This window comes from Podarcis gaigeae (assembly GCF_964106915.1).
Source record: "Podarcis gaigeae genome assembly, chromosome: 9".
In the NCBI taxonomy this organism is placed as follows: domain Eukaryota; kingdom Metazoa; phylum Chordata; class Lepidosauria; order Squamata; family Lacertidae; genus Podarcis; species Podarcis gaigeae.
This window is the reverse complement of record NC_139685.1, coordinates 39,812,944-39,839,225: the sequence shown is the minus strand read 5'-3', so window position 1 is coordinate 39,839,225 and position 26,282 is coordinate 39,812,944. Positions and strand designations below refer to the sequence as shown.

Genomic DNA, 26,282 nt, shown 5'->3' with positions numbered 1-26,282 from the left:
TTTAAACAGAAATAATTAGGTTAACTGTACTTTTAAGAACCCCCCAAGAGAATTTTCAGAAGTTGGGACTCAGCAATTTACTAGAACATAAACGTAGGACTTAGAGATGGATCACATGCCACTGTGAAAACAATGTGGGCTGAAAGTTAAACTGTAATTACAGTGTATGAAAACGGTATTTAAAATTCTGCAAATAACATTTAAGATATTGAGTTTTTAATATCTCTGTATTTATTATATATAATGTGTGTGCAAATGTTGTTTTAAAAAGAGAGAATGTAAAGTACCCGATAAAGCTAAGTGGGAGCAACAAAAAAACCACAATCACAACTTAGTTTTTCTGGATTAATACTTATTGCTGATTGCATTGTACTGGTGGCAGTGAAGCCCTGCTGCCTGCAGTTGTACCCTTTTAACCCTGGGAGAAACAGAAAAGAGTTTGAAACAAGGTGCTGAATGCAAGTGAGATTCGATGATGGGAGAGAGAAACAGTGGAACACACAAACTGAAGTTGGGGTGCTTATCTGGAAAAGCAGAGATAGGTGGTGTGTGTGTGCTATCAAAAGTGGTAGATTGCAAGGGCAGGCTAGCCTAGCAGAGCCAGACATACCCTTAGGCAAAATGCCATGACCACCTCAGGTGGTAGCAGTCAGCTGTTGCTCCTGAGTTTCTGGCCATTGCCCTCTGTTGAAGAACAGAGCTATTTATGCCACACAACCTGACCTGGGACCCTAACTTAGCCCCAAGTGCGGTGGAGGGTGCTATTCCATTCCCTTCTTCCTCAGGCTGAAAAATATCCTGGGCAGGTCCTGAGGTCAGATCATTCTCACAGACAGGAGACACAGTGAGAGAGAAGAGGTGCAATTGTGTGGTGTGTAAAGAGACAATGACCCAACTGCCACGGCAACGAGATCGTAGTCCTGCTTTGCAACATCTGGCAAGACAGGAAGGAGCAGGCTGGTGATCACAATGGCGTCTCACAATACTGTGAGACTTGGAACTTCTCATGGGAATTCAGAAGGAGGTGGGCACTGGTAGAAGACAGGGGGTAGGCGGAACAAATAATTATAGTTTTGTCCCCATTCTCCTCCCTGCCGAGTTGTACATGGTCAACATTGAGACCTAAAGATGAAGTGGATAGGTTGTGCTAACCCCTGAAGTGTCTGTAAGCAAGATGTCAGGCAGGTGGGGTCTGTCCGAGAGCAGAATGAAGTAGATGGTGCAAAGCCCCATTCATTTTTATAGACCAGTCTCCACTGGGCAGCATGCATAAGGCAGGCATTAGAACTGTATGTAAGGACCAGATGGCAACAAGCCAAGAAAGGCAGACACTGCAGGCTGCAAGGCCAGGGAAGAAGAGAAGGAAAACAAAGGTGATGATTGCCAGCACCTTTCCGAGCTGAAGCTCGGAAAATGGCCACACTCCTTCTACAGTCTGTGCAGAATAGGGGAGAGCACAAGGTCAGCTGGTGTAAAGTGTGGACAGCAGAGAAGGGGGAAGAAAGAGACAACTGACAGAAACCCACAAGGCAGGGGTGGGGGGATCCTTTTTCATCCTGAGGGCCGCATACACTTTTGGGAGCCTCATGGTAATATCAGGCCAGAGGCAAAAGTGGGCAGAGCAAAGAATATACATTTCACTTTGGTACAGCAGGCTAGTTTCTTCACAAAAAGGCATTATCCGAGTTTCACATCACATTCCAGCCAGGCAAAAATGCTCAAGGAAGGGGGTGAGGTAAGACTGGTGAGGGCTTTGGCCTGGGGATAGTGTGTGTGGCCAGGGAAGAGTCCCAAAAGAAACCTGGAGGTCTGCATTTGGCCTACAGGCCCGAAGTTCCACATCCCTGATGCATGAGGGGAGGCCAGAGACACAGCCAAAGGTAAGACATTGAGGATTTTGAGCAGGGAACTCTGTCTCTGTAACTTCCATGCAGAGAAAACTGCTAATCTCTGCTGCACCACCACCACACAGGGCTAGATAAGGTACTGCAACTTTCAACACCCGCAAAACTTAGTGATGTGAGGACCCCACCTGGCTTTTGATAGCTGCTTTCTATGGGCTTGGCTGCTCAAACTAATTTCCTGCTCAGTACAGGCTGAGCTGTTATGGAGTACCTGAGAACTGTGCTGAACAGCTGGCCTGCCTCTTGGCTAACAACCATCCCATCCCAGCTCTGGTGATGTGAGTGTCCCACTGCCTCTGGAAAGAAGCTGTGGAGATGCCTTTTTGTTTTGCTTTTTGCACCATATTTTACCAGCCAAATTGTTGGCTGCAGGCCTGCAACTGAGATTCATTTCAGTAGAATCACACTCAGGCATCATTAACTTCCCTGGGGTGGAGCTATTAAAAATTATTTGCAACTGTTTGATTGTTACCTGGAAGGAAAATATATTCTTTAATATCTTTTCAGCTGTAATGTGGGGAATAATACTAAGCTGTAAAATGCCTGTTTTTGAATTGCTTCGTGGATCATAGGAATGCCTGGAGGCCAAACGGTAGCCTGGTGCCACACTGACTGCAGTTCAGTTAGTGAGGCGAGAGTTTAACCACCAGCCAAATCTGGGCTTAGCCAAGTGGTGTGGGAGCAAAAAAGTGGCAATGTAAGCCAGAGTGAGGGAACATTTGGCCTTTGAGACTACATTTCCCATCATCCCTGGCTATTGGTCATGCTGGCTGATGGGAGTCGGAGTCCTATATGTACCTTTCCTTGCTTTTTTGTTTTGTATCACAAAAAAACCCTAATTGCATACAGAGCACCAATGGTTCCCTCCTCTGCCAGCCACAGTTTGGCTTACCGTGTTGTGGGAACCAGGCCAGTGTGTGTAGCTATGTTGCATCTTTCCCGTTTCCTTTCAACCCTGCTCACACTTACTTGGGAGTAAGGCCCCCCCTTGGAACCTACTTGCGAGTAAACGTGCCTTATTCAGCCTATGAGCTGGCAGCTCCTTTCCCATTGGCTGCTTCTGACCACCGCCGAGAATTATTAGACGGGGGAGGCGCGTCCGTTGGGATTTACAACCGTCTCCCCTCCTGCGGGGAACCGCGCGCGACGCACGCCCCTCCACCTCTTTAAAGAAAGCGAACCCTCCCACCTGTCCTCGTGCTGCTCCGCCGGGGTTCAAGGGTTCCCATTGGCAGGCGGCCGCCGTCAATCTTTGTGAGGCGTCACGCGAAAAAAGCAGCCGGCGCAAACTCAGACGGGCTAGTGCGGCAGATGCGCGTGTGCCACACGGGTGAGAAGGCGTGGTGCGGCATCGTGTTCTCGCCCCTCTGTACAAGAGAAGGAAGCCTTATTTCCCCCCACCCACCTCTGTCCCAGGCGGTAGGAACCTGCCTGGGCGACAAGGTTGGCAGTGGTAATGTGAGGCGGTTCAAGTAATTCCTGCCCTGCCGCCGTCGGCTCTGAGCTCCTTTCCCTTTTGGCTCCTCGCTCCCTGTCTCGGTTTCTCAAGGGAAGGGGAAGCGGTCGTTCGTGAGGGCTTGGGAAAAGGGCCCACGGAAGGGCGGGAAGGGCGAGGGCCAGCGGAGACGTTCACACGAGCTGGGCGAAGCGACGGGCACAATTCGAACAGTTTCGAAAGCAGGCCGTAGAAACGGCCTTTCTCCATTTCCTCGCCTTTCCGGAAACAGAACCGAGGGAGCCCCGGGTTTTAAGGCAAACCACACTGAGAGAGCCGAGGAGAAAATGGAAAGGCGGGGTAGAAACGGGAACGGCAGGCGAGCCGGCCTTGCCGTCTTCTCCTCCCTCCCACCCGCGGATGCGGCCTGTAGGCCCTGCGTCTGATCCATAGCATCCCTGTTCTTGGTTAAGATTGGTCCCCCTGCCTATAAGGTATTGGGAAGGGGGTAGGGGGAGCCGGCCGGTAGGCCGAAAGCCTGAGGTCCAAACTCCCCGGAAGTTTTGCCGCTCCACGTTCGCAGATTTAGACTTGCGCAGCTCAGAAGTCTCGATTTGGCCATATCACCGGCACGTGGGCCGCTTTAGGATCTTGCCCCCGAAATGCCTGGTTTTTGAGTTAATATTGGGGTTGATGCCGGCATTAGCATCAGGGACCTGGCGCGCTTTGAGAAACTACCACATCCACATCTTGAAAATACTGTGTCCAAAAGGGGAGGCTTCGGGCGCACTCCTAGTAAAAGAAAACACGCCGCCTCTATAGAAAAGTCACAAGGTGGTCTTCAGTTTCATATTAGAAACCATGGGGTTAGCGCTCCCTCCCTAATCAAGTAATTAAGTAAATAAAAGTAACTGAAGACCTGACCCAAATGCCCATGTTAGAAGCACTACTAAAATTGCGAATGTGTGCACCAGGAGTCTAGAAATCTTTGGTACCATGTTCTTTGTTAAAATCCGGCAATTGGGCGGGGGGAGGAGTAGAAAAATTTCTAGTGCAGTATATTTCTCGTGGAAATGCTCCCACTTCCTGTGCTTGGCACAAGGGGCTCACCAGTATCTCTAGGAAGACTATGAGGTTTGGATCTTCGAGAGCACCAATAAAATGCACTGTTTCATAAAATGAATTGTTCAGTGCCATAATTATTCCTTCAAACAGAGTAAGGAAAGTGCATGCTACTGAGTTGTCATGTTTTAAAATATTTACAGGTATTTCAACAAAAACAATTTTCAAGTAAACATTTGAATCAGTTTGAATATATTTTTTTAAATTGCATTGTGCATTTCCCCCCTTTGTAAGAAGAGACATTAATTGACTTGCTTTGGGAGAAAGGTTTTTATATAGCATGCAGAATTGAGTGATATTATGTATAATAAATGTAAGTCAAACATGCTAAATTGGATCCTAGTTGAAAACCTGCATATTAAATCTATGTTTTAATATGGAACAGACTTTCTTGGGAGGTGGTGGACTCACCTTCATTAGAGGTTTTTGGCACAGGTCAGATGGCCATCTGTTATGGATGCTTTAGTAGAGATTCCTACATTGCAGGGGGTTGGACTAGGTGACCTTCAGGGTACCTTCTAACTCTACAATTTCAGAGCAATATGTATGCACTGGGAATCCTGGCTTATAACAACAACAAAAAAAAAGGTTAGTTGCAAACAAGCCAACTTCAAAGCTGGTTAGTTTGAGCAGAGATCTTTTGAAATAAAAAGCAAGCTCAGCAAGTACTCCTTGCTACATGAGAAGGGAAGGGGACTACTTAACCCAACACTTTGTCTTACCAGAAAATATGGTTATTTACATTAACAACAGAAATTGATTGCTAATCAAATAGTTCTTAGCACCTGTAAATGGTTAACTGTGTTTCAGTTCTGTTATTTTAGCTTCTTCCCATTACAGATAATAGCTTCTAGATGAAAGAGGGAGGATCACATTTGAAATAACAAGAATTACCGAGTGCATTTAGCAGTTTATAAAAGCATTTTCAGAAGCTTGCAGTTCATTGCACATGGACATTTATCTAAAGTAATTTGCACTAATAAAGCTAAAACACTATAAACACTTTAAACATTTTGTTTCACTTTTCTAGTTTATATTATATTAATATATTGTTTTGGGGTTCAGGAATAGACTGCATAATAAAACCATACAGCATGTACTAAAATCTACATTAAAATTTGATACGTAATTTAAAACATGATCCTGGAAATTAGCAAGCATATATAGCTATGTCATGAATTTTCTTTGAAATATATCAGACTACTTAAACATATAACTACTTTTCAATAAAGGTTTTTCAATAATAGGATCTTAACATGAAATAAGAAATTGTGCTTTCTGTTTAAGCAACACTATGAACATTCTATCAGTTTGCAGAAGACGTTACAGCAATGAATGAAGAACACACAGATGTAACTAATGGGTGCAGTAAAGTCAGAACTGGTACTCAGAATGAGGCTGCCTTATTGGCTCTTATGGAAAAGACTGGCTACAACATGGTTCAAGAAAATGGACAACGAAAATTTGGTGGACCTCCACCGGGTAAGAAAGCAAACCTGTGTGTTTTGAGAATGTTAAGCTTTGGCGTGGGAGTGAGGGAACAGATTTTGAATTAATACGTGTAATGTAGGTCAATTTAACATTGACTGAGAACTCTGTAGTTAGTTTTTCAAATAGCGCAGATCCTTTTTGTGCTTAATGTTACAGGAAACTACACTTTCCATAATTTGACCTATCCCAGCTTATGATAAAGTAACTGGATTCAAATTGATTTATTCCTGCTTGTTAAACTAGGCTATAATTCTGACCATATTTTGCAGTAAATTCAGTTGAAATCACTAACTAGCAGGATGGGATAGGGGAATAGAGCTATTAAACTATTTTCAAACTCCATTAATAAAACATATTTTACCCCATCTATTTATCATACAGGAAACAACAAATTAGAAATTTCCTAATGTGTTAAGACATGTATGTTAAAGTTCTTATTGGGAATGTATCTTGTCTCATAGCATTTGTAATAATGTGCTGAACCATTTTTTTAAGGTTGGGAAGGTCCACCACCACCTCGAGGCTGTGAAGTTTTTGTAGGGAAAATTCCCCGTGATATGTATGAAGATGAACTAGTTCCTGTTTTTGAAAGAGCTGGGAAGATCTATGAATTTAGACTGATGATGGAATTTAGTGGTGAGAATCGTGGATATGCATTTGTAATGTATACAACCAAAGAAGAAGCTCAGCTTGCCATTAGGATCCTTAATAATTATGAGATCCGTCCTGGAAAATTTATTGGTGTTTGTGTAAGTTTGGATAACTGCAGACTATTTATTGGAGCTATCCCAAAAGAAAAGAAGAAAGAGGAGATCTTAGATGAAATGAAGAAAGTTACAGAAGGTGTAGTAGATGTTATTGTTTATCCAAGTGCAACTGACAAGACAAAGAATCGTGGTTTTGCATTCGTAGAATATGAATCCCACAGAGCTGCAGCTATGGCACGAAGAAAATTGATTCCTGGTAAATCTTTGTTTTTCATATAAAGTGTAAACACATTCTTTTCAAGCCACTTCATTCCTAGATATGGACTTCACTAAGAGCTAACCTTGATGAGATAGTGGCAGGTTCTTGTTCCCTAGCCATGTAGAAAGCAGGGAATGGTGAATCTGATTAAGAACAAAATGGGCAGCACATAGGTGAGGAATGCTAAATTATCCCCCGGCTACAGTTTACCTTGAAGCCTGTGTTCAAGTCCTTTTCTCCCACACACTTGTTCTTAAAATTGGACCACCATTTCATACCTGATAGAGTCAATTTGGGTTTTTATTATAATGATCTGCTGCCATCACAGCTAGTTCAGCCCTAACATACTGAAGTGAGAAATGAAGAAATGACAATGAGCCTTCTTACACAAAGCAAATTTGTGTTTTTCCTGTGTAGCTGAGAGTTGATTTTTGGCACTCTTCTGATTTGGTTCCCTGCAAATCAACCATGATGCCCCATCCCACATTGCTTATGACAGCCATCCACCATTTGGAAAGGCTTTTGGGGGTTGTGGGGTGAAGGGAGAAGTAGATGAACATTCTTAGCTAACTATGGAAAATGTTAAAAATTGATGCATTTTCATTTCATTTTTCTTTCATAGGAACATTCCAGTTGTGGGGCCATACTATTCAGGTTGATTGGGCAGACCCAGAAAAAGAGGTTGATGAAGAAACCATGCAGAGAGTCAAAGTATTATATGTTAGAAACTTGATGATCTCGACTACGGAAGAAACAATTAAGGCTGAATTTAACAAATTTAAACCAGGAGCTGTTGAGCGTGTAAAGAAACTTCGAGATTATGCTTTTGTTCATTTTTTCAACCGAGATGATGCAGTTGCTGCTATGTCAGTAATGAATGGGAAATGCATTGATGGAGCTAGCATTGAGGTAACACTGGCCAAGCCAGTAAACAAAGAGAGTACCTGGAGACAACATCTGAATGGACAAATTAGTCCCAATTCTGAAAACCTTCTTGTCTTTGCAAACAAAGAAGATGGTCACCAAAAATCACTACCGAAGCCACCCAGTCTCCCAATTCGACTTAATGGACAGCACAGTCCAAGTCCTCCTGAAATTGAAAGGTGTACTTACCCATTTTTTCCTGGAACAAAGCTTACTCCAATTAGCATGTACTCATTAAAATCTAGTCATTTTAGTTCTGCAGCAATGCAGTTAGATTATTACTGCAACAAAAATAACTGGGCTCCTCCAGAATATTACTTGTATTCAACTACAAGTCAAGATGGAAAGGTTCTACTAGTGTACAAGATTGTTATTCCTACTGTTGCAAATGGATCCCAAAGTTATTTTATGCCAGACAAACTCTGCACAACAGTAGAAGATGCAAAAGAATTAGCAGCACAGTTTGCGCTGCTACACTTGGGTAAGTTCTTAAAACTTTTATTAGTGTTGTTGTGGTTCTTGGTGTTCATTATTTTAGGAGAATGAATAATTAATCTAAAGCAAATAAGACTTCATAGTGGCCCCTGGTGATTAGTAAGCAAGCTCTATGGAAAAGCCTGCATTTTATACTCCAGAGATACTTCAGAATCTTTTACATACACCAAGGGATGTAGAGACTTTGTACTTTTTGCTTCAGAACGCACCTGTCAGATACTCAGTTTCATCTTTTTAACTGTCAAGCAGCAGCATGCTAGAGAGCAAGAATACATTTACTCTTCAGTGTAAATCTGATTTTCTTTGTTGTTTTGGACCATGTTCATCTGGGATCTTTGCCTTTAAGATTGAGGCTTCTTTTAGTTTTATTGAAAAGGCAGTGGCAGTTAATTTTCATTTCAATCACATACTTGCGTTGGGGGGGGTTGCAGAAAAAAAATGATACAGTAAAGTTGTTTGGGGATGGAGTTACGCAAATGCGTTAACTTTTCTCAGGGCTTTGGGAGGCATTTACTGTCCTTAGAGATGTGTTTGTCAAGCACCAGCATGTGGCCCTCAGAAGGCGATACAGCTCTTGCACTTGAAAAAGTTTCCCACCTCTGGTTTTTTAAGCTATGAGTGGTAAAATATTTTCCCAAACCTCTTCACCTTTCCTAAGCTCTTTTACAAGCAAATAGTCACTGTTTGCAAAAGCTACCCACTTCCTTTGTGAAAAGGACTAATTTATAGTTGATAAGGCCTTAGAGGTTGTAAAATAAAGGGTTTGTGAAAACTCAACCAGGAGATAAAGCATGATTGAGGTCCCATCTGCAGGAGAAAGTGCTATCCAGCTACATGATTAATGTTACAAATCAGAAGACATGTTGGGCGGGTTATGAATTAAATTAATATTGCCAAGCCCTGTCCGTATATGCAGTTGCGCATGAGTTGATTGCATGTAAGTGGGAGGATGCCTGTACAGCATTTATAATCTGAGGGAAGTCTCAGGCTCAGTCAGCTGCCAGTTTGGATTTTTTCAGTTGATTATACTACCTTACTTGTTTCTTAAGTACTGTACTTATTACTGCTCTGAGTTACCTTTCCCCCCAAACCCATTCCTTTTGTATTATTCTTGGATCCAATCTTGCATAGCAGTAGCCTCCTAATTGACTTGCCTGGTGTGACTTTTACATGACTGAAGTATTGTACTGTTCAATATGGTCTGGTTGGTGAGGTTTGGTACTTCTGTCTCTGCTGACTTCTCGTAACCAGCAGTTTACCTGGAGTGCGCACCGACCCCTCTTGCTCTCCAGGCTTCAGGCAGCTATCCGCAAGCCTTTGGAGTGCTGCGGGAGTTCCCGCAGGGCTCCGAAGGCATGCGGATAGCAGCCTGCAGCCCGGGGAGCGCAGCGCCAACTCCCGCTGCGCTCCCCGGGCTTCAGGCAGCTATGCGGAAACCTTTGGAGTGCGCCCCCAGCCCCGCAAGCTCCAGGAGCGGTGGCGAGGTTGCGCGTGGCTAAAGAGGAAGCCCAGACTGCTAGCAGGATAGATCCCACTCGCTGTTTTGGCTTCTTTGCTCTTTAGGGCGGGGGGGGGGGGGATAAAAATGTTTTTCTTTATTCCCCCCCAAAAAACCTAGGTGTGCCCTATGGTCCGGTGCGCCCTATGGAGCGAAAAATACAGTATTCAAAGTGCTTCATGTGCATTATCTAGTTGTAATCTCTACAACCTTGCAAGGCAAGTAATTATTTTCCTCCATTTTTGGAGATATGTGGGGACTGAGAGAGGGAGAGAGGGTCTTGGTTAAGGCTACCTAGTCAGCTCATGGCTGAGGTTAGATTTGAACTAAATTGTACCTCTATTTTCATCACTACTCTCTATTACTTTTCATATTCACATATAAGTCATAGCTATATGTGAGACTTGAATGATCTCCAGTAGGAATGGGTGAATCAGTCAATTATGGGTTCTTCCAAGTTTCTCATTTTCAGTTTCCCACATTTCCACATCAGTTTGCAATTAAAATAACAATCCACATGAAAATTCATCAGAATTTAGTGTGTATTTTTCATAATATGCTCAGACTTGTATGCAGTGTTGCATAATATACACCAGGCACCCCCAAACTTGGCCCTCCAGCTGTTTTGGGACTACAGTTCCCATCATCCCTGGCCACTGGTCCTGTTTGCTGTGGATGATAGTTGTAGTCCCAAAACAGCTGGAGGGCCGAGTTTGGGGATGCCTGATATACACATTTGGCAGAACAGTTCCCCCTAATAGTATGCATTGTACATTGTTTCCACTAATATATGCATTTTTATGCATACTTTACTCCAGTACATGCATTTATTTACACGTTACTTGGCTGTAAAACTGAATTGAAAAATTAGAAGAATTTTTGAGGTTGTTTGGTTCTTGTATTGGTTTGGGAAGCGTGAATCAAATGCAAACTGAATGGAAATCTGTGACTAAACTTGTGTCAGTTTACAGTAAACATTTCATTATCCTTCCATTTTCCTATCTGTATTAACAATTTTCAAACATGGCAGTACAAGAGAGGCTTAAAAGTACATTTATTTAGTTAGAAGGCTGGCCACTTTTCAGACCAATAGTGTCAGGAAGTGCTTCACAATAACTAAAACACTTCAGTAACAATAATTAAAATACAACAATAAGACAAACATACAATAAAATAGGCGAAAGCCAGCATTGGAAACAAGTCCCAACTATTCTAGCTCAATTGTCAACCTCACCCCGTTTTAAAACAATATTTCTTTAGAGCTTGTTTAAAAGAGAGAAGAAATGGGGCTTTCCTGACTACTACTGGAGTTGAGTTCCATAAATGGGGGACCACATCAGAAGAGTCCTGGTTCTTTGTGTCTTATTAGCCAAATAGATTTTATAGGCAGAAATCTTAGGATTTGAGTTGACTGGAATAAGTACAGGAGATAACATAAAGTAATATGAACTCACACTGTTCAGGGCTTTAAATGTTATCAACAACTTGGGCATGATTGACTTAATCTCTTGGTCCCAGGCAGAAGCGAGGCAGCCAAACTTTGTACCAACTGTAGTTTCCAATATATCTTCAAAGGCTATTTGGAGTACATTGCAGTAGTCTAGTCTGGAAATCACTAATGCGTGAATTACTATGGCAGGGTCAAATTTCTGAAGATTGGGTGGTACGATAGCTACAAACTTAAGTTGATAAAATGCACCCCTGTACTTTCTCTCACTCCTAGTCCTTTGAGACCTAGTCAAGAGAATAGAAACGGATCTACAAAGTATGCCAACAGAAGGAAGGCCACAAACAAAAGAATGCATTGAATCCTTCCTTCTCTTGTGACAATGGGAGTGCCCTCCAAGAGGCAGAAATGCATCTTACTGTTGCATTTGAGAGTTGTACTCAGGACTTGCATGTCCTAAGTTTACAGGAATTATAATGATGGGACACAGTTTTAGAAATCATTTTGGGGGAGTAAATATATGAACACTTTGTCTTAAACATTTTGTTCATCATTTTAAAGAAAATATTTCATCATCCAGATTCTTCCAATTTTTCAGAAAAATGCTTCTGAGGGGAAAAGGGGCCTTTAAAAAACATACTACCCTCCCTCCCCGGGGCCTTCACATTTCTGATTGTTTATTAGAGAAAGGAACCAGCCTGCCACTTCACACAACAGGATAACAACAACAAAAAATCTAACATAGCTAGAGGTTGAGAGATTTTTCAAACAGTATAAAGTTGTACTTACCATTCGGCTTTTGCAGTTAAGTACTAATAACATTAGATTACTGAAAAATGTCCATGTTTGGAAACACAATTTAAAATGTTATTATTAGATGCTGAGAAGGGAGCTATCACAGAATTGTCAGTTATTGGTAGATATGGAAACCAACTTTAAATTATCTGTATTAAAATGTAAGAAGATCATGGGTTATACTGCCTCAACGGACATGTGAAAGTTTATAGGAGAGAGAAATAGTAAACATTTTTCCTGTGCCAATATACCTGAAAATAAATACAAAGTAACAGATAGGTTTCCTTGTGTAAAAGGGATTTTTTGTTTGTTTGGCAACTATGTCCTTTACTAAAACCAATGGGAGTCTGATCAAGTTCATAACACTGGGCAACAATTTTTTACTTTTTGAATGTTGTCTAGATTTCTACAACTGATTTAGGGTATTTTTGCACTGCTGAATCAGGAAATGGCATCCGTTTCTCTCCATCAGGTCAGGTTTACTGTAAACTGAATGGTGGGCATTGATAAAGGTAAGTACACGTAAATTGCATGTTGCTTCACCATTTTTCAAACTTCAGGGCTTGAACTTCCGTTTCTTGGAACTCCAGGAATGCTCAGCGGCAGGGAGGTCTCTCTTCAGAGTCCAACAGTAGTCAGCCATCATGACTGCGTCCCAGTGACCCTGATACCTGGTCTCCATCTCTGTCATGTCCTGATGGAATCTCTCCCCCTGCTCATCAATCATTGAACCCAGGTTCTCAGGAAACCGGTCCATATGTGAAAATAGGTAGTGCATCTTGACTTTCATGTTGCAGCCCAGGTTTCTGCAAGCAATCAGCGTGTTGTTGAAAAGTTCTGTGTAGTTTCTGGCCCTATTGTTGCCAAGAAAGTTATTCACTACCAGAACAAATGCCTTCCACGTTTCCAGTTCCACTTCGTTCATTGAGTTTCTGAACTCTGGATCTCTGATGAGCTGATGGATCTGAGGACCATCAAAGATGCCAGCTTTCAACTTCTCCATGGTCAATCCTGGAAAAGCCTGGCACAAGTAAGTGAAGCAGTCACCATCCTTGTCCAGGTGAACTGCTTGATTAAGCCGAGCTTGATGTGCAGCGGTGGGAAGAGTATTCTGTCTCTGTCCACCAGAGGGTCGTTGATGACGTTCCTTTTTCTGCAAGGCACCAATTCCTCCCGCACAGGCCAGTCATTCTTCGTGTAATGCTGAGCACGGTCCCTACTATCCCACATGCACAGAAAACATGGGTAATTGGTGAAGCCAGACTGTTGTCCCAACAAAAAGTTCACCATCTTCAGGTCAACACAAATAAACCACTTATGCTGATCATAACCAATTTTCTCCAGCACATACTTCACCGCTTCATAGTTCTCCTTCAGTGTACTCGAGTGAGCCAGAGGTATAGAGGCAAACTGGTTGCTGTTGTGCAGCAGAACACATTTCAGTGATCGCTTGCTGCTGTCAATGAACATCTCCAATCTTTGGGTTCGTACTGTGGCATGCGCAGGTGGAGTTTCCTATACACTTCGTGGGGCGGCTGCCCCATTAACTTAGTTTTGATCCCCCAACTTTATGCTTTGCAGCACCAATTTATGGAAGATTTTGAGGTTTTATGACTTCAAACTGATCCCTTTTTGACATAATTACCCAGAACTATCGGACCTGAATACTTCTTGTCATTAAAATCATTTTCAATCAAGACAATTATTCGACATGGCATTTTACCCCCACCAACTTCTTCTAAAATGCTCCACACAAGCGTACATGTGAACAAAAATGTAAAAAAAGACATGTGGCTATAACTCAAAAACTTGACCTGATTGAGCAAAACCAATGTGATTTTTTGATTCAGCGCATCAGCTTCGTCCTAAACTGAAAAAACGCAATTTGTTGTTGACCAGTGTAATCAGCAAGACCCCTGTATTTAGATCTTGTTATTTTAGTATGTGTTATGCAAATCTATACCCTGTGACTTCAATCTACTAAGGAAACCTCTAGATTGCTTTTAGTTAGAAATGAAGAGCTCAGTACTTCTGAAACTTATGCCTTGAGATCAGCACTGCAACAGCATACTATTCTTGCGTTCTTAGCTGGCATATTTGTGAAGGTGTGTTTTACAATGCCAACACAACAGAACAGTATTGTACTGCATAATGAATTTTGTCGCGGTTTTTGATGAAGGACTTGGTGCCCTTTTTCTTAAGGTGTGTGCTAGTACAGGAGGATAGGGGGTTGTTAATCATAACTTCAGTGTGCGGAAGATCAGTGCCCTAAAGTGAGTTGAGAACTAAAAAGTTACACATACATAACAAACTGAAAATGCATAGTCCAGTTAATTAAGTTCCAGAATTCCATACACTTTTGTTAGGGTTAACATCACCTTGAAGATTGTTACATTCTGTCTCCACTGCTTGCAGAAAGGGTACATAACCTCCCCAGTCTGGACCTGTGTAGGAAAATTTGGAGAAAGTAAGCAGGTAAGTAACTTGATTGAAGAGAAAAAATGGGCCAAATCCATGCTTGGTTAAACGCTTGGAATTCTCCCCGGAATGAAATTGCCATTTGCAGAGAAATAACTTGTGCTTTGATTATTGCACTTCTATTTTGAATGTTGCATGTAACTTTAGTAATTAATCCCCAATAGTAAAAAGTCACAAATTCTCCTCCATTGTAAAGAGTGATCAGGGTATATATTTAACTATTGGCAGAAATACCATAATATGAAAATATGTAAATACAATATTTTTTTCTTTCATATTATTTTTAATGGCACAAGGAATTTCTGTGTGACAAAAATCATGCTTAAATGAGCCTTTCTCTGAGAATTATGACCTCCTTAAGCTGCATATAAACTAATTGATGTTTTAATACTATTTTTTCTGTTCCCCCACACCATCCACTGATATTAAAATGTCTTCTACCATTCATAAAGTTTTATTTATTGTTACTCCTTTTGCTTCTTTTTTTGTCTCGCCCCCAAAAGCTGATTTTACTGTCACACTAAATTCTTTCCCTTTTCATTTCACATTTTTATCTAGATTATGGCAGAAGCTTATACATATTATTCATGTTTAGCACCTAGTATATTGTTAGCATGTCTATAAATAACGTTGATGACGTAGTGCCTGTGTTTTGGTTCATTGAGCATTAAAATATATGTTGAAAAATAAATGGCAAGGTTTATGAAGTCTAAGGAATGAAGTTGGTCTGAACCTGTGTACTCTACTTCAACTGGAGGGCTGCAAATTAAACCATTTCTAATCCCCCCATGCCCCCCCCAAATCCTGTCTAGTTCAGGAGAGTAGATATGCTAGTCTACTGTAGCAAAACAAGCCATGATATTTATGGCACTTTAAAAGACTTAAAACAAAGTTATTGTCCATGCAGGTTTTAAGAACTATAGTATAGCATTTACATTTTCCTAATAATACAGCTATGTACTTGTTTTTATTTTGAACCAATACTCTGCCAAGTCATCTAGAACAGTGGTCACAACCTTTTTGGTACAGCAACCCACAAGTTCACATTTCCTTGCTGTGGTGATCTATAGCTTCATTGTCATGTGAATTTTGTATCTTAGGTTTTTGACAGCCATCAGCTTTGTGCATTTTAATGGCAAGTTTGCCTATTTTATAACCAACAACCTGAGGCACCCAAAGACAAATTTACTTAACACTCCTATTAATGTGCAGTTTGTTGAAATATTTATAGTATAGTATGGATTCCATTCGACTTCCAAGGTACGACTGTACTTACAAAGTGATTCTCAGTTTTGTTTATAGGAATGTCAGAACACCCACCATCTGGATTGCAGGATATTGCTTCAAAAGCTACAAAAGTTATTCTATAAACATATGTTTACATAAACAGTGTAGGGCCCCATCTGTACTATATGTTTAAAGCAGTATTATATCACTTGGCTTCCCCCAAGTAGTCCAGGAAACTGTTTGTTATGGGTGCTGAGAATTGTTAGAAATCCCTGTTTCCCTATAGAGCTACAATTCCCCAAAACAACCCAGGGATCTCTGGGCATTGTAGTTCTGTGCAGGGGAATGGGTTTTCCTAACAACTCACAGCACCCTTAACAAACAACAGTTCTTGGGGGGAACTGAACTTTGGGGGATGCCATGAGTGTGAAAGGATGTGGGTTGCACTGTGGTCTAAACCACTGAGCCTTCTGATTGGGTTTGCCGATCAGAAGGTTGGTGGTTCGAATCCCCGCGATGGGGTGAGCTCCCGTTGCTCGGTCCCAGCTCCTGCAAACCTAGCAGTTCGAAAGCACACCCAAAAAGTGCAAGTAGATAAATAGGTACCGCTCTGGTGGGAAGGTAAACGTTTCCGTGTGCTGCTCTGGCTTCCAGAAGTGGCTTAGTCATGCTGGCCACATGACCCATAAAAACTGTCTGCGGACAAATGTGGGCTCCCTCAGCCTGTAAAGTGAGATGAGCGCTGCAACCCCAGAGTCATCTGCGACTGGACCTAACTGTCAGGGGTCCTTTACCTTTACTTTTTATGAGTGTGAAAGTGACGTACGTAATACTACTTTAAATATATAGTGTAGTTATAATGAACTATAAATATTTTTTACTGTTCTATTCATGATAAAGTCCATTTTAGCAAGTACAGTAATAGTGGCAGTGTATGCGTACATTGTGGCCAACTGTCACCTGATCTGCCAGGGAGCAGTTTCCAAGCATTAAAATGTAAGACTTGAGCCTTTCTCTTTGTCAACATAGCATTCCAATATGCCAATGAAGCAAAAAGTTGTAAGAGGTGTTCATTGTTTCAGTTAAGGATTAAAAGTAAAAAATTATTATTTGGGGTTTACTTATAAACTCCACTTGCACAGGCATTGCAAGTTGCAACCATAGGCTGGGAAACACTGTTTTAGAATATAATCTGTTGGCTAAAACCAAGAGTAGCTTCATCCTGTTCCTTTTATGGTGTTAAGAAAATAATGTGGCTTATTTCGGCTTGTATTATCTTAGAAGGCATAACTGAGTGGGGAAGTTAAGAATTTTTGTTGGTCGGCCATAAAATAGAAATTTAATTTGTTACTAAACAGTATTGAATTTTAAGATGCACATGCTGGGAAATTATTTATATATGTGTTTTTAGCTGTTTTCCTTTGAAAGGCTTGTTGCAGTTCTGCAAGTTATTATTAATGTATTTGTGCTGCAGCAATAATACTTAAATTGTTAAGAGATGTAGGTGTATACTAAGATGCATGGTAGTTAAATATTGGCTAATTGATGTGATAAAAAGTACTGCTACTTTCTTTTTCTCTGGAACTGATTTATTTCTAACTTGTAGATTGAGTCTTAAAGGCAAAGATTTAAAACTTGCTAAGGTTGGACTCTTGGAAACCCATTATTTAAAACACTTCAGTGTGGCAGCATGATAACTCTGTTTCTGCAAAATTAAAGATGCAACTGATATCTATAAATGAATTTTCTATTAGGCAGGGGCTAATTAGACATTATATGCAACTATGTGAATAAAGCACTGAAGGCTTTCTTACTAGTAAAATACTCTTTTGAAAGGAGGCATCTCTGTTTCAAATCTGATTCCATGTGTGTTTAATCTTCAGAATGAGTTTCTGATCCTTCAGGAGGAAAGATGCTGATAATTGGGAGTGGAGAAGGGCAGAGGGAGGACTAAATCTTTTCCACTCCATGTCCCCACCCAGTCCCAACAAACAGCTTAAAGATTTTATTCTTAAAGGCTTGCAGGGTTTCTTTATATGCATTTGCATATAATGTTTAATTAGACCCTAAGTACCCAGTATTTGTAGCTACTAGGAGCCGTCTCTTAGTGTAACAAGATTCGCAGTTCAGTATCATCCATCTTCATTGCGTTTGACCTTTTTGAGACTTGAAATGTATAGACAGTTGTTTAGCTGAAGGACGAAGCATGTAAGCTTCTGTCTCCATGTGACAGTCAGGTAAATTGCTTTTACCTCCGCCGTGCCATGGGTTATTCGTTGGACAAGTTGTAATGCTGTACCAGGCTACTAGATGGCACCACAAAGTCTTCATTGGGGACATCCAGGGAGGTAGCCAGAGTTCCACCTGATCGTTCATTTTGTATAAGCAAGACAAGTAAGCTCTCTCTCTGTATGGCCCGGTCATACTTTTAGAGAGCTTTGGCTCAAAGTAGCCCATGTGTATAGGTAGTCTTCAGTGCTGTTGGTGAGCAGCAAGGTTTTGAGTGAGGAATGTGTAGGTTGCATGGAAATTTTTAGTAAAAGGCGAAAGATACCTGTTTACATAGTCTAGATTTGCAGAAAACTAAAACAGTGACCATTGTTTTATTTCTTAACTTTTGTTGTTTAATTAAACCTCTGTTCTACATTCAAACTTAACTCAGATTATTATTGTTTTTTTACAGACTACAATTTCCGTCGAAGTTCAGTAAATAACATTTCTCCAGTTAGCGCTACTCTCTCTTCTGGAACAACCAGCATGTTACCATATGCATCCAGACCATATTCTTATCCAAGCTACCCTTTGTCACCAACAATTCCACTTGCTAATAGCAACCATGTTGGACAGCGTCTGTATATCTCCAATCAGGCCTCATTCTTTTGAAAAAGAAAAAGAAAAAGCTGGATGAAAATGGAATACGTTTTATTTTATTTTAAATCTAGAGTGTAGTTTTAGTTTTAATCGGGTCCACGCAATTAGTTTTGGTGAGTTAACTTTATCTATTTTACAGATTGCTTATAAATTTACTGAATTTGTGTGAAGATAAAGTTTCAAACGTGTTTTTGTTTGGCAAGAATGGGATTCTTTCAAACATGACATAGTATTTCATGCCTTGTCTAATTGTAGGTAAGGGAATCCAAGTAATATTTTTTTTAAGTAATTACTTTGCTGAATGGTAGCATTAACATATTTTAAGTGCCTACAAATGTTGGTTATAATCTTGTTACCAAGGATCACACTTCTTTTCTTTTCTCTTTTGGAGATGGGAAACATTACTTAGTTAAAAAGCAAAGTATTATGTAAGAAGGAAATGATACATATGAGAGATTTATTTTTGTAGAAAAACAAAAACAACTCCAAGTGAATGCCTCCAAATTTGACTTCACACAAATAACTTATATACTATTGTGGTCCTTGTAAATCACTTTGCATTTTAGTTGCATCCTAAATATTTGTTTTATTAATGAAACAAATTATTTTGTGTTAATTTATCCAGTGTTTACATTGTTAAGCATTATTTGTTAAAGGTACTGTTCTATTTGCATGTTGTCATGTTTTTAATGTTTATATCATGTGTTTAATTCCATACTTGAATGCAGACATTTTGACATTAAATTCTTGCTGTATAAAATACTAATGAGATTTGTCTTTAATACATAAAGTAGTTGTCAGTAAATTTCAAATCAGTTTATTACCATGATTCTGCCCCCTGTGTTGTTGAACCAATAAGTTATCTGATTAAAATGCACATATTGCAAACCACCGTATGAAACTGCAAATAAGGTCCAGTTTATAAGTTATTAGAGTGGATTCTCTGTCGTCCATTCAGTTGCATTCTGTATCACTAACATATAGATACAGAAATGTGGATGGGATAAAGGGCATTGTTCTTTCACCTCCCATCTTGATTTCCAAATTTAGGCACTGAAAGGGTTAAGGCACCTCCTGTCTACCACTGCTCCTCTTCTCCCTATTACCCCCTGCTCTGAACCTGGTTTTCTTTAAAGATCTTCTGCATATAAATAGCAACCTATGTTGTGGAATATTAATAATACAGTAGTTGCTTCTCAATGAGGACAGCATACTTATATTGGACTGTAGGTGGCAGCAATGTGCTGCATGAATGGTTTCTAGAGTTTATTTATATCCTGCCTTTGGAATTGAAAATATCAATGCAGCTAGCAAAGGAAATAAAAACAAATGGGTCTAATGAGCTATGGAACTTTAGTTTACTTTCTCTTACTTAACTCTTAGTTAGATAACTAATTCCAAAGATCCATTAGTTATCAAACACTACTTTAAAATTACAGTGTTGTGTTGAAAAACTGAAACATTTGTTGCTACGAAAGGAAGCAGTTAATCAAATTCTGAATGTGAAAAGAAATTGTCAGTTGCAGCATGAGGAAAGTTATATGGTTGCGTTGTAGCAGTCTTGCCTGCTCCCCATTAATAATGGAGAGCATTAATTTGCCACAGTGCTATGTGTCTTCCAGACCTTTCCCAAACTTTGAGGAAAAATGCACCTAGGCAGATGTGCCACAAGCCAAGAAAAGCTGCTGCCAACTGGTATATGTTTTAATATTAATTTGTATCCATTTTCAGATCATGGGCATAATCCAGGCAGAGCCCTCCCCCTGCCTCATTCCTAATTGCAAATGACCTAAAGTTAAGAAATTTTAGTAAATTGGATTATTTTTTCCTACTGAACTCAGTGGAACTTGATAATGATTTATCTTGGTTGGCCAAAGCTCCATAGCTCCAAACTGGGGCTTTTTTTCAGTCTGTAACTTGAATTTGATATTTGTGAAGATGCATCTTGTTTAGAAGTAGAATTTCTTTCCCACTAGAAGCAATCTGGTTTCCTTGTCAGCACAATGTATATCCAATGTATTTCTTTTCTGGGGAAAACCAAATGCGTGTTTGTTTGTTTTTTTCATCTGAAGAGAATTCAAAATAGTTTTCCGGTTTCAGGCTGGCATTGGCTACAAATCAAAAGCAGATGTTTTACTGGTGAGATGGACAGGTTCTCTTTGTTAATGCTTACCCACCAGTTCAGCGCTACTTCAACTAATCCCCAGACTGATATAAGTAAATGTGGATTGCATTTTGATAGCACTAACTTGACTGTGCTGAACTTGGTACTCTGTACTAAGGAAACCCAGGAAACAGTGCTTAAGTCTAATGCTAGAAAAGGGTCTAATACCTGTGTCAACACAGAAGACATGGAGTAAGTTTCCTTCACCTAATGGCATAAAGGTTTTTATCCACTGATATGTAGAGAGCCATGGGATAGTGCTAAGATGAAAATGATACTGAAATCAAGAAAATAACCTGCAGTAAAGCCTTATAAATACAACTATAAAACTTACTGGAGCTTCTGGTTTGGAAATAAACCTCATAATATTTCAGCAACGTTACATTTGGAAAGAAAAAAACCTTACAGTATTTGAAAACCAGGGTTGAGATTTAGTTTGATTTGTGTTAATTTAGCATTACTCATCACAGCCCACGTCGACAACTTCAGACTCCTTGTTTTGTAATGCAGTACCGAAAAAAATTAAGAAGTTTGTTTCATGTTGTTCATATCTGGAACTTTTCCATAGTGTTACCAAAATGAAACATTCAAATCCCACTGGATGATATCCAGCTGCAGCTGCCTGTCATTTTCACAGTGGCACAGTGGGATTTCCTTTGCCCCCTGCACACAACACTCCAAATCTGTTCTTGAGCTTTAGAGAGCCTTCAAGTAGATTTCAGGAGGATGGGGGCAGAAAGGAAGGGGAAGGCCTTTGTGCAAGTTGAAGTCCATTTGCACAAGGTTGGATATTTATGTATTTGTTTGGACAGTTTACATACTGCTTAATTACAATTGTCTCTTAAGTGGTTTACAGGGAACACATTAAACATAAAAATGGGTTAAAACTAAGATCAGAATTCAGTCAAAATGCCTGCTGGAATAAAAAAGTATTCAGTAGGAAACCTGTTTGACTTCAGCTGGAAGGGAGTTCCATAAAAGGGCCTACAGTGGTAACCATTTCCTCATTGCAAACAGACTTTGCAGACTGTAGGTTCAGCTTCTGTTGCTGCTGTAGCTTTTCTGACATGATAAAGTCTTTTCATAAGATGGTCCCCTCCACAAAATGCCTGAGATGTGGTTCAGCTTTCTTACAAGCTGGCTGACAATGATTACACCTATCTGAAGAATATTCACATCATATATAAAAGATGGATGAGTTCTGTCAACTGCCACTTCCAAATGACAACATTTGTCTTAATTCTGTATGAGCTTCATAGTTGGCAAAGGCAGAAATTGTTATTTCACATTACAGATGGTAAACTTCTGTTCAGCTGTGGTTTAAAGCCTGACATGTCTGGGAAATTTGCAAAGGGATATTAGTCTGTTGCAACAAAAAACAGTCATGGCATTTTAAAGTTTATTGGCTGTAACGAAAGCTGCCATTGCCCTTGTACAACAGACTTCCACTTGTGCAATAGATCTTCTCCTCTCCCATGCAGCTGCTTGTCTCAAAATTTGTTCCAGAGGTTTGGGGAACCCTTTGTAGCAGATTTTGGAGATGGACAGAGACAGGAAGGGGAAGGGGAACAGTGTTTCCACAGTGTTTGCAATGCCCCAACACATTTATTATGGCATAGACTTATGGATTATGGTCCACTTCATCAGATGCATGAAGTGTTATCCTGAGTTGCAGATACATATACGTATAGTTAACAGTGAGTTCAGAAGAAAAATAAATGAAGCAAAGTTCTGATGGTAATTGTTATGTTATTACCCATGGTAGTTCACAAAATGCTGATTGTTGATAACAGACATCCCCAATGACGTGGTCTCCAGATATATTGGACCATGACTCCCATCACCCCTAGCCAGCAAGGTTGTGGAACGCTGTGATAGTGATAAAGCTGTAGAAGAATGAAACTGAAGTAATGACTAAGGCTGCAATCCTAGTCATGTTTCCTCAGCAGGGGTTTATGCCCAGGGAAGCGCCGTTAAGGATTGCAGCCTAAATTATATCCAGATACTGTAAATGAAACTGGGTGCCCAAACATCATTTAATGCTCACTGCTAAACCTAACAATAGGTACATAACAGAATAATCTTAATAATTTTGATGATTCATCACTGATATTTTTACATAATAGTATTTAATCTCTACTTAAAAGAATAAGGTAGCATCAAGACATTAGCTGTTCTTCATGTTACAAAGGTTTGGGGATTTTGGACAGAATTTTCAAAGTAATGTATACAGAACTCACCTTTCTTCAATAATTGTGCACAGCACTGAACATTTTCCTAATTCCATATATATTGGGTTTTCATTATGTTTCTTTTATCATTATCTGAATAGTGGATATCTTCACACAAGAGATAAGAATCACAGAAGAGATTATGCAAATGTTGGTAAGGGAATCTCGGTAGAACATATAGTAGTTGCACCTACAATTACAGTCAAACATTCCAAATACTGTTAAAGAAAATTGGACTGTTGTAAAAATTACTTTTATGCATTGTGTCAAAATGATAGTTCTGACTTCCCACTCAGTAATTTAAAAAAGTGACTGTATATGTATTTCTCATTTCCCCAAAAAGCAAGTATTTAGGAGACTTCTCTCCTAGACAGATTTCTAGATCACATTTAAATAAATATTCTTTTGGTGAATTAACATTATATTAAATGGCATGGAATTATCTCCTAAAAATATAAAACATAATTGTGGCATGAGTGCATACAACAATAATCTGGGCACAGATTGTTCATGCACGGGTTACCGTAGGACTTCATCAGCACCTACACACTGCAAAACTGATCCTTTAGCAACAACTCTGCCCAGAACATACTGAACATGACCTCCCTAATCAGACAAATCACTTACTAATAGACACTCTACCTTATCTCAACTTCAGTTTATTGGCCCTCATCCAGGTCATCATTGATCCCACACACTGATTCAGCACCACCACTGCCTTACTTGCCATTCTTCACACAGAGAATGATCTGGGACATGGAGTGGAGGAGGACAGAAAATCTAAGCATTTGTGATTTATTTTTTTTTTTTAAATATTTTTATTGCTTTTTAGAAATACAGAAAAAAGAATGAAGAGTGGTTATAAGAAGATAGGGTATAGGTAACAAGTTTCCATATTCTTTTTCCTTCTATTCTATAGGACTTCCCCACATCCTCCGAACCCTGCGTTCTCTGTCTTATAAAGCATCAGCAATTTGTTAACTTATTTCAAAACTTATTGTAACTTCCATTTTATCATGTTCCCTATTTTCAATTTTACTGTCGCTCGATTCTTATATGTTTTATATTAAACACAATAAAGTTATTTCATTATTTTACCTCTGAATTCTTGTGTCTTAATTTTCATTCCAATAACTTACATTTGCTGAAGCTAGAATTTCCTGAAAGGTGCATTTTTTTTTAACATTCATACAACTTATAGTGTTTTTTCAAATAGTCCTTAAACTTTTCCCAATCCTCCTCAGTTGTTTCTTCTCCCGCGTCTCGGATTCTGCCAGTCATTTCAGCCAGTTCCATATAGTCCATCAACTGCGATTGCCATTCCTCCAGCGTGGGTAAATCTTGTATCTTCCAGTATTTTGCAATCAGGATCCTTGCTGCTGTGGTAGCATACATAAAAAAGGTTCTGTCCTTCTTAAGCACTCTCTGGTCCACCATGCCCAGAAGGAAGGCCTCTGGTTTTTTAGGTAAGGTAAATCTCAATACCTTTTTTAGTTCATTATGGATCATTTCCCAGAAGGCCTTCACTTTCGGGCAGGTCCACCAGAGATGGAAGAATGTCCCTTCCGCCTCTCCACATTTCCAACATTTGTTGTCAGATAGATGATATATCTTGGCTAACTTGACTGGGGTCATGTACCACCGGTATACCATTTTCATAATATTTTCCTTCAAGGCAGTACATGCCGTGAATTTCAAACCGGTGTTCCATAACCTTTCCCAGTCTGCAAACATAATGTTATGCCCCACATCCTGAGCCCATTTTATCATAGCGGATTTGACTGTCTCATCCTGTGTATTCCACTTAAGCAGCAAGTTATACATTCTCGAAAGTAGTTTACTTTTTGGCTCTAACAATTCAGTCTCTAGTTTCGATTTTTCCACCTGGAATCCAACTTTTTTATCTATTTTAAATACCTCTTGAATTTGCGCATAGTGCAACCAATCTCGTACCTTAGTTTTCAATTTCTCCAAACTTAGCAACCTCCAATTGTCTCCAGTTTTTTCAATTATTTCCCAATATTTAGGCCAATGGGCCTCCATGTTGGGTCTCTTACGTGCCTTGGCCTCCACCGGTGAGAGCCACCTCGGAGTTTTACTCTCCAATAAGTCTTTGTATTTTATCCAGACCCTCCAAATTGCTCTTCTGACAATATGGTTTTTAAACAATTTGTGCACTTTGGCCTTGTCATACCACAAATATGCATGCCACCCAAACGCATTGTCAAACCCTTCCAGATCCAGGACATCAGTGTTCTCCAATAAAATCCAATCTTTCAACCAGCAGAAGGCTGCAGATTCATAATATAGCCTCAAGTCTGGCAGGGCAAATCCCCCTCTTTCTTTCGCATCAGTTAATATTTTAAACTTAATTCGGGGCTTTTTGCCCTGCCAAACAAACTTAGAAATATCCTTCTGCCACTTTCCAAAACATTCCACCTTGTCCACGATCTGTAGGGCCTGAAACAAAAATAACATTTTCGGCAATACATTCATCTTTACAGCAGCTATTCGGCCTAACAAGGAAAGTTTCAGTCTTGACCATATATCCAAGTCTCTTTTGATTTCTAACCAGCATTTCTCATAATTATCTTTAAACAAATTCAGATTTTTGGAGGTCAAGTACACCCCTAGGTATTTTACTTTTTTAACCACATTCAGCTCCGTTTCTTTAGAGAACTCATCTGTTTCTGTAACTGTCAAATTTTTTGCTAAAACCTTGGTTTTTTGCTTATTTAACTTAAACCCCGCCACCCGACCAAAATCAGAAATTAATTCTAACACTCTTTTAGTGCTGGAGACTGGTTCCTGAAGTGTTAATACCACGTCATCTGCGAATGCTTTCAATTTATATTGTTTCACTCCGACCTCAATCCCCTGGACCAACCGGTCCTTTCTAATCATATTTAGCAACACCTCCAGGACTGAAATAAACAATAGGGGGGATAGGGGGCACCCCTGGCGTGTCCCTTTTTCAATTTTAAACTCCTCTGTCACCACATTGTTTACTATCAATTTAGCTTTTTGTTCTGTGTAGATTGCTTCTATACCATTTTCGAACCCCGGCCCCACTCCCATCCCTTCCAAATTTTTCTTCATAAACATCCAAGAAATATTATCAAAGGCCTTCTCTGCATCAACAAAAATCAAAACCGCTCTGGTATTCAGATTTGTTTGTAGAAGTTCCAAAATGTCAATAATGTTTCTTGTGTTGTCAAACAAATGCCTACCAGG

The 26,282-nt window shown here is 40.0% G+C and overlaps 1 protein-coding gene and 1 long non-coding RNA gene across 15 annotated transcripts in view; one reads left to right on the top strand and one right to left on the bottom strand.

Moving 5' to 3' along the window:
- Positions 1 to 2,920, bottom strand: part of LOC310852510 — a 32,325-nt gene extending 29,405 nt beyond the window's left edge. For 4 of the 5 annotated variants that reach the window (XR_014568186.1, XR_014568187.1, XR_014568188.1 and 1 more), the window contains exon 1: positions 2,797 to 2,886. This is a non-coding gene — a long non-coding RNA (uncharacterized lncRNA). Of the gene's footprint in view, positions 1 to 2,796 lie in introns of all 5 variants that reach the window. The other variant, XR_014568185.1, reaches the window with a different exon arrangement.
- RBM46 (RNA binding motif protein 46) lies at positions 469 to 19,413 on the top strand. Of its 10 annotated transcripts, none has more exons than XM_083755750.1 (6): positions 469 to 1,048; positions 5,772 to 5,943; positions 6,448 to 6,915; positions 7,541 to 8,323; positions 14,493 to 14,552; positions 18,466 to 19,413. In XM_083755750.1, exons 1-5 carry the CDS (start codon positions 1,007 to 1,009, stop codon positions 14,546 to 14,548), a joined length of 1,521 nt encoding a protein of 506 aa, XP_083611876.1. In that variant the 5' UTR covers positions 469 to 1,006; the 3' UTR covers positions 14,549 to 14,552; positions 18,466 to 19,413. The 10 variants fall into 10 exon arrangements, with proteins under 10 accessions (XP_083611876.1, XP_083611872.1, XP_083611870.1 ...); XM_083755742.1 differs by lacking the exon at positions 469 to 1,048 and adding an exon at positions 3,085 to 3,234; XM_083755746.1 differs by lacking the exon at positions 14,493 to 14,552 and having other exon boundaries at positions 478 to 1,024.
- The last annotated feature ends 6,869 nt before the right edge of the window (positions 19,414 to 26,282 follow it).

Excerpts from the sequence above, each read along its gene's own strand:
- RBM46 (XM_083755741.1), top strand. The coding sequence starts at position 3,216 with ATGCGCGTGTGCCACACGGGTGAGAAGGCGTGGTGCGGCATCGTGTTC. Across the intron at positions 6,916-7,540 it reads ACGAAGAAAATTGATTCCTG|GAACATTCCAGTTGTGGGGC; the intron begins GTAAATCTTTGT and ends TTTCTTTCATAG. Across the intron at positions 8,324-18,465 it reads GTTTGCGCTGCTACACTTGG|ACTACAATTTCCGTCGAAGT; the intron begins GTAAGTTCTTAA and ends GTTTTTTTACAG.